This window comes from Neoarius graeffei, chromosome 16 (genome assembly GCF_027579695.1).
Source record: "Neoarius graeffei isolate fNeoGra1 chromosome 16, fNeoGra1.pri, whole genome shotgun sequence".
Classification (NCBI taxonomy): domain Eukaryota; kingdom Metazoa; phylum Chordata; class Actinopteri; order Siluriformes; family Ariidae; genus Neoarius; species Neoarius graeffei.
The window spans coordinates 58,912,390-58,921,012 of record NC_083584.1 but is presented as its reverse complement, the minus strand read 5'-3'; the positions used below and the strand labels follow the sequence as shown (position 1 = coordinate 58,921,012).

Sequence of the window (8,623 nt, the reverse complement as noted above, 5' to 3'; positions counted from 1 at the left end):
TTAAATTGTTTGCATCGTGTCCTTGATCTCTTCTCTTTAAGTTTTCCACATCCTTTCAAAGTTTTTTCTTTTTTTCTTTTAGATATAGGAAACAGCATTGCACTTTGCATTGACTGCCACTTTACCATCACCAGGCTGAAAACACTACTCATTTGATATATCCAGACTCGTCTAAACAACCCAAGTCTTGACATGTTAAAACTGTCCAGTGTTCAGAGTGTAATGTGCTTCCACAGATTTAAAACTTGGCTCATATTCTGGACAGAAGGTGTGTATGGAGTGGGAAAGGGCTGAAGAATGCAGCTGGCTCCTGAAATGACTGCTAGTGTGATGTTTGTGTTTGTGTTCTTCTTGCTCTTAATGAAACTGGTGTTGACTCATCTTCCCACAAAAAAAAAATTAAATCATGCATGAGAAAGCAAACAGAAGAAGGACAGCCAGTAGAGGTCATGTCCAAAATAACGGAGTTGTGTCTAGTCTGTTGTAAAGGCTCAACTCATTTTTATCTTTATCTGATGTTCCACAATATGAGAATTACAAATGGTTCTCAAAGAAAAATGAGACAAACATTCAGAGATATTCTGGACATGTCAGAACTATGGAGATGTCTATTTGCACATTCATTCATCTCATCTCATTATCTCTAGCTGCTTTATCCTGTTCTACAGGGTCGCAGGCAAGCTGGAGCCTCTCCCAGCTGACTACGGGCGAAAGGCGGGGTACACCCTGGACAAGTCGCCAACCATTCACACTCACATTCACACCTACGGTCAATTTAGAGTCACCAGTTAACCTAACCTGCATGTCTTTGGACTGTGGGGGAAACCGGAGCACCCGGAGGAAACCCACGCAGACAACATGCAAACTCCACACAGAAAGGCCCTCGCCAGCCACGGGGCTCGAACCCAGACCTTCTTGCTGTGAGGCGACAGCGCTAACCACTACACCACCATGCCGCCACACATTCATTCATTTCAACTATAATTTACAATGCATGCTTTCGTTCAGAGATACTTTTCATTCATTAATTTTTAGGCATGCAGTGATATATCGTGCAGTGATAAGTCATGATACAAATTTATGACTGTTCAAATCGATTAAATAAAAATGAATTGTGATTATTATCAGAATGTGGAATCTTTTAGTTTTTCCTCGCTGTAATTGCATTGTTTAGACAGCAGGGGAACAATAACGTACATTATTATCTATACAGGACACTTTTTAGATGGAATAAAAACATATGTTCTGTTCCCTTCTAGCAGGTTTTATTCATTTGGTTTGATAGCATGCAATATTGTTAGCGTATCGCTTATCCTACATCACTCTACCCAATGGAGAATGAGCGTTGAATATGGTTTACAATATTGCATGGTGGCGGCACGGTGGTGTAGTGGTTAGCACTGTCGCCTCACAGCAAGAAGGTCTGGGTTCGAGCCCTGTGGCTGGCGACAGCCTTTCTGTGCGGAGTTTGCATGTTCTCCCCGTGGGTTTCCTCCGGGTGCTCCGGTTTCCCCCACAGTCCAAAGACATGCAGGTTAGGTTAACTGGTGACTCTAAATTGACCGTAGGTGTGAATGTGAGTGTGAATGGTTGTCTGTGTCTATGTGTCAGCCCTGTGATGGCCTGGCGACTTGTCCAGGGTGTACCCCGCCTTTCGCCCGTAGTCAGCTGGGATAGGCTCCAGCTTGCCTGCGACCCTGTAGAACAGGATAAAGTGGCTACAGATAATGAGATGAGATGAGAGAGACAAATAAATGTACATATAAATAGAACTAAAGTACTTGCTAGCTGTTAATCTTAGCAAGCTAACAGTTTTGACATCTCCAGGCCACTCTTTTTTTTTGGGGGGGGGGGGGGGGGGGGGGGTAAAAATATAACTGCAGGTGGCATGGTGGTGTAGTGGTTAGCACTGTCGCCTCACAGCAAGAAGGTCCGGGTTCGAGCCCCGTGGCCGGCGAGGGCCTTTCTGTGCGGAGTTTGCATGTTCTCCCCGTGTCCGCGTGGGTTTCCTCCGGGTGCTCCGGTTTCCCCCACAGTCCAAAGACATGCAGGTTAGGTTAACTGGTGACTCTTAATCGACCGTAGGTGTGAATGTGAGTGTGAATGGTTGTCTGTGTCTATGTGTCAGCCCTGTGATGACCTGGCGACTTGTCCAGGGTGTACCCCGCCTTTCACCCGTAGTCGGCTGGGATAGGCTCCAGCTTGCCTGCGGCCCTGTAGAACAGGATAAAGCGGCTAGAGATAATGAGATGAGATGAGATGAGATGAGATTGCACATTGTCCGGTATTGCTTATTGTTAGTCTAGGCTACTACTCTTTCCTTTTTATATATTTTGAAACTTTTTGCTGCCAGTCTTGGCCAGGACTTTTTCTGATTCAATAAAAAATAAAATAAAAATAAAAATAGTTTGCCGAAAATGAAACTGATCACGTGACTAGCCGATGAGGTTTGTTGACGGTGAGGACTTTTATTTTGAAAAGCACTTCCGGTTGGGTTTGTGTGGGACGCTGTAGGTTGTGTGTGAGCTGCGCCGCTTCGCCTGTTTGTCTGTCATGGAGCTCGGAGTCTGATCCCGAGTCTGATCCCGGGTCTGGGTTGTGCAGTCGGATCTCCGCGATCAGATGAATCCGACTCTGGAGAAGGTGATCGACTTCCGGGTTTTATTCCTCACTGAATAAAATCAGCGCGAGCGTTTGATCACCTGACCCACTGTGTGTGCGCGCGCGCGCGAGACTGAAACATCTTTCCTCCATTTTGTGTGAAATTGTTGTTCTTTACTCCGGGTGTTTATTAGTGAGTACTGACAGGAAACTCGTTTATTTTTATTTTAATCATCTCACTGAGGAGGTTTATCGGTTTTATAAACAGTAGTTTCAGTTTCTCTTTCTGTTCTGATTTGTTTGTTTACTGTCACAGGATAAATAAGTGTCCCAGCTGAGGTAAACTGTATCACCCTGGCAACAAGAGTTAATGTTAAAGAGCCGAAAAGTGCTTGGGATAAGGTGGGTGGGGGGTCAAAGTAATCCTAAATCAGGAATAAAGTGCTTGGAGGCCTGCTGTTCTTGGAAACTAATCACTGACAGTCAGTGTGATGGTGTGGCCTGACAGCCAGAGGATTTTTTAACCTAGTTACTGGGAGACCAGATGGTCTCCCAGTGGCCACATTTGGTCTCCTAGTCAATGCCAAACCAGCTTCACTGGGGCCCTGTCCGCACGGCAACGGATTCAGGTGAATCTGATAAAATCGTTTATCGTTTCGGCCTGGCGTCCACACGGCACCGGCGTTTTGCGTGCCCCAAAACGAAATCTTTTGAGAACGGGTCCCAGAGTGGAAAAATCTGGCAACGGTGCCGTTGCGAAGTCGTCTGGATGAGTAGAACGGATTTGTTTACGATGACGTCACAACCACATGACTGTCAGTGCTTCACGCCGGGTAGAAGTGTAACGAACTCGATGCGAGTTGTCAACAAATCCTATAACTTGGTTCATGAAACGCGCTTACAAAATATTTTCACTGTGAATATTTACTGTGTAATGGTGCCAAGTGAGAGAATAGCCCTTAGGGCAGAGTCTTTAGTCCAAACACTGCGGAAGCAGTACCAAACCGCGCACCGCCCGTGCGCTTTCCAAAAACAAAAACAATCCCGCCAGCAAAAATAGGGAAAAAAAAAAAGGAGCGATTTCACCTCTTCAGATGTTGGTTTAAGTCTGACAATACATTCTTCAAAAAGGGCGTAGAAGAACAAAGTAATCCATCAACGTGTAGCATTCAATTTATTCCCAACCGTTAAAGAATTCTGGAGGATATCAGGATGTTGGCGTACCAGCTTCCATCTACCCCCGTTCATTCCTCTTTCCACGTCTTTCATTTTACGTTACTGACTAATAATCAAAACTTTACGTGGCTAATGCTACAGAAGAAGGAGTTTATGCGCATGCGTCTACTTCTATTGTTCTGGTGTCTCCGATGGGACCGTCTTACAGCGCACGTAGAGGTGTGGCATGTGCATTGCATCGTTTTCAGCAAGCGTTGCGTTGCCATATGGACCTGATATTTTACTGATCCGTTGCCCATGTGGACGCGATATTTAAAAAAAAAAAATCTCGTTGCCGTTGTGTGGATGTAGCCTGGGAGACCAAATTTTAAACCAAGTTATGTCTTATCATTTGGTTCAATCAGTTGCAATTAATTAACCAAGTATACATTTCACAAGGAAAAGGAAGATCTATGTTATAAGATACACACACAAGATCATGTTGGTTAAGAAAAACAAAACTAAAATTTGGTTACTGAGATGGCGGATGTCAGAATCCGATGTCATTACTGTGTAACTTTGAGTGTCTTTGACGTAACGTGTGCTTGGTAATTGCTGTTGATAGCTGTGTAGTCACTGTAGTGTGTTTGTCTGTATGGTGATTGGTGAACCATTTTGCATCACAGAATATGCCGCAGCGGTGCAGCCGCATGGACTCTGGGGCCTGTGATTGTATTGCCCAGACCAGTTGGTCTCCTAGTGGAAAATCCTTAAAAAATGCTCTGGTGACAGCTGAGCGTTTTTATTCCTCTTATACCACACTAATTTGCCCATGACTGCCATTTTTATCCACAAACAACACGCCATGCTTTTAAAAGAAACCTGTTTAATATTGATGAGCGAAAACAAACATGTTTTCTCACTTAGTGGCATGCAAAAGTTTGGGCACCCTTGCTGTTACTGTGAATAGTTAAGTGAGCAGAAGATGAACTGATCACCAAAAGGCATAAAGGTAAAGACGACACATTTCATTTCAGCGTTTTCTGCAAGATTTGTGTATTATTTTTGTTTTGTACAATTGGAAAGTGAAAAAAGAAAAGGAACACCATGCGAAAGTTTGGGCACCCCAATACATTTGAGTTCTCGGGTAACTTTTACCAAGGTTCCAGACCTTAATTAGTTTCTCAAACTCCTCAAACTTGTCCCTAAAATCAACAGATATGGGCTCCTCTAAGCAACTCCGTCACATTCTGAATGATAAAATAATTGATGCTCACAAAGCAGGAGAAGGCTACAAGAACGTAGCAAAGTGTTTTCAGGTAGCTGTTTCCTCAGATTGTAATGTTATTAAGAAATGGCAGTTAACAGAAATAGTGGAGATCAAGGTGAGGTCTGGAAGATGAAGAAAACCTTCTGAAAGAACTGCTCGTTGGATTGCTCGAAAGGCAAATAAAAACCCTGTTTGACTACAAAAGACCTTCAGAAAGATTTAGCAGACCCTGGAGTGGTGGTGCACTGTTCTACTATGCAGCGACACCTGAACAAATATGACCTTCATGGGAGAGTCATCAGAAGAAAACCTTTCCTGCGTCCTAGCCACAAAATTCAGGGTCTGAAGTTTGCAGATGAACATCTAAATAAGCCTGATGCATTTTGGAAACAAGTCCTGTGGACTGATGAAATCAAAATAGAACTTTTTGGCCACAATGTGCAAAGGTATGTTTGGAGAAAAAAGGGTGCCAAATTCCAGGAAAAGAACACCTCTCCAACTCTGAAGCATGGGTGTGGATCGATCATGCTTTGGGGTTGTGTTGCAGCCAGTGGCACAGGGCACATTTCATTGGTCGAGGGAAGCATGGATTCGAATAAATACCAGCAAATTCTGGAAGCAAACATCACACCATCTGTAAAAAAGCTGAAGTTAAAAAGAGGATGGGTCCGACAATAAGACGATGATCCAAAACGCACCTCAAAATCTACAATGGAATACCTGAAGAGGCCCAAGCTGAAGGTTTTGCCCTGGCCCTCACAGTCCCCTGACCTAAACATCATTGAAAATCTGTGGATAGATCTCAGAAGAGCAGTGCATGCAAGACAGCCCAAGAAACTTGTGGAACTGGAAGCCTTTTGCAAGGACGAATGTGTGAAAATCCCCCAGGTAAGAACTGAAAGATTATCAGCTGGCTACAAAAAGTGTTTACAAGCTGTGATACTTGCCAAAGGGCGTGTTACTAGGTACTAACCATGCAGGGTGCCCAAACTTTTGCTTCGGGCCCTTTTCCTTTTTTGTCATTTTGAAAATGTAAAAGATGAAAATAAAAAAATTGTTTTTGATAAAAATATAAAGGGAATGAGTCATCTTTAACTTCATGCCTTTTGGAGATCATTTCTAATCTGTCAGGTGAAACTTTGGAAGCTGATCCGTTTGCGTATGGATGAGGACGTGACAGCAGGAAGGACTAAAGTACTGTAATAAAGCGCCGCTGCATCACTCTGTTTTCGGTAGAGATGAGGGGCTTTACATCACGTGTACGAAACTGTTGTTTACCAAGAGTAGTCATGTATGCAGGGTGGTGGATTGTGGCTTGAGTAATAATGTTTACAATATGAAAGTATGATGAAATAAATCAATAATTTTGTCCGATTCGAATGGAATTCCCCTGCAGATGAACGGAGCGGCGTTCCCGTCTCCCACAGCCGAAATAGCTGAGATGAACCGCATCCACTACGAGCTTCAGTACACGGAGGGCATCAGTCAGCGCATGCGTGTCCCCGAGATGCTGAAGGTCGCCCCGTGCACCGGCGAGGACAAAGATGGCAGCGCCAATCCCGGCGACGAGGTGCTGCACACGGCCATGATGCAGGTCCCCGACAGGATCATCGTGGCAGGTTCAAAATCCCTTTTCATTCCTGTGTTTTTAAATGTTCTGTGAGTCACGTCACCATGAGAGACTCGGGGACGAACAAAACTCAGCGTGAAGCTTTACACCAGGGGTCACCAAACTACGGCCCGCGGGCCAGATCCGGCCCGCCACCCCCCTTTGACCGGCCCCCCAGCCCCTCTGCCCCCCATCACTTGAACCGGCCCTATGAGGCAATCCCCAAAAGTGGTCATGGCCTATTTTTTTTAAATTGCTTTTTGGCAAATAATAACATGTCTGCATCTTGTATTTTGTTGATTTCATCAATTAAAATTGATATTTAGTTATAAAATGAACTATTCATATTTTCCGAATTTTCGTCATATGCTCGCGATCAAGCAGTGACAGGCAGCGCATGCGCAGAGAACTGTCAGTGTTCAGGACAGCAAAATGGCTAGCGGTCAGCGAACAGCTGACAGAGAGTGCAGAGTTTTTAAAGAACAGTGGACCACCGATTATTTTTTCGTTCAGTGTGAGGACCGTGCAGTTTATCTTGTATGTAAAGAAAGTGTGCTGGTTTTCAAAGAATATAATCTGCGTTGTCACTACGAAACCCGCCACAAAGAGTCTGCTAGTTTGCGAGGGCAAACAAGAGAAGACAGGATTCGGAGGATGAAATGCGGACTGGCTGCACAACAGAATGTATTCCTTCGCCAAACCCAGATCAACCAGGCTGCTGTCTGAGCTCGCTATAAGGTAGCTCACCTACTAGCTACCCATGGAAAGCCGTTTACTGATGGGGACTTTGTTAAAGTATGCATGCTTGCTGTGGCCGAGGAGGTGTGTCCCGATAAGAAGGATGCGCTCAATGCGGTGAGTCTCTCCGCACCTACTATGACCAGGCGAACCGAAGATTTTGGGGACAACGTGTATGACCAGCTGAATGAGAAAGCGTCAGAATTCGAGTTTTTTGCTTTGGCCATGGATGAGAGCAATGACGTGCAGGACACAGCACAACTGCTGTGATCTATTGATCTATTGCTCATATTATTATCAGGGATGCAAACAGCGCGCCTTTTGGCGGATGGCGCCTTTTTCACGGCTGAATCGCGCAGATCTGAATTTTTTTTTGGGGGGGGGGGGGCGTTGGAGTGTCTGATTATAATTTCAAAGTAAATTCTGTATTAAAATTACTAAATAAGCAAATCCGTTACAGTCCATGAAACAGGAAGTATAAGGATGAGGAAAAAACAGTTTAAATCGGGAAGCTGCGCACATTTGTGCAGCCTGGACTGCGCAAATGTGCGCAGCTTCCCGATTTAAACTGTTTTTTCCTCATCCTTATACTTCCTGTTTCATGGACTGTAACGGATTTGCTTATTTAGTAATTTTAATACAGAATTTACTTTGAAATTATAATCAGACACTCCAACGCCCCCCCCCAAAAAAAAAAAAAAATTCAGATCTGCGCGATTCAGCCGTGAAAAAGGCGCCATCCGCCAAAAGGCGCGCTGTTTGCATCCCTGTATTATAATTTCACTGTTTTTTTAAATGTATTTATTTTATAGGCCTATTTATTTGACCTTTATTAAGTGCTGCATACAATTATTATTTATATTATTAATAATATCAACAGGCCTACCTACAATTTATAATTTTCCACTCACCTTTGCCAGTGTCAATCACCTCAATGAGGCAGATGTTTCTTACCTTGACAGCTTTGATATTATTTTTATTAGAAAATAAATAAATGGAATATCAGTGGTATTTCAAATTAAAACAAAGTGTGAAGACTTGATTACTACTTTTGCAAACCACTAGTAAAGAAAAACAAATATGCGCCAGGAATCAAGCATTGATATAGTAGTGTGGATATAGTAGTGTGGATATAGTAGTGTGGATATAGTAGTGTGGATATAGTAGTGGGGATGGCCGTGCCAGGCTAGTAATCTCTACTACACAATGAGGCCTGCTGGTGGTCATATTTGTCTGGGTCATACAATTCT

At 43.8% G+C, this 8,623-nt stretch overlaps 1 protein-coding gene across 4 annotated transcripts in view; it reads left to right on the top strand.

The window, feature by feature from the left end:
• The first annotated feature begins 2,494 nt into the window (after positions 1-2,494).
• mffa (mitochondrial fission factor a) overlaps positions 2,495-8,623 on the top strand; it is a 34,001-nt gene continuing 27,872 nt past the window's right edge. For 3 of the 4 annotated variants that reach the window (XM_060943267.1, XM_060943266.1, XM_060943264.1), the window contains exons 1-2: positions 2,495-2,643; positions 6,423-6,645. In XM_060943267.1, the coding sequence (XP_060799250.1) occupies positions 2,623-2,643; positions 6,423-6,645 (244 nt within the window). In that variant the 5' untranslated portion in view covers positions 2,495-2,622. Of the gene's footprint in view, positions 2,644-2,672; positions 2,795-6,422; positions 6,646-8,623 lie in introns of those variants that run through there. The other variant, XM_060943265.1, reaches the window with a different exon arrangement.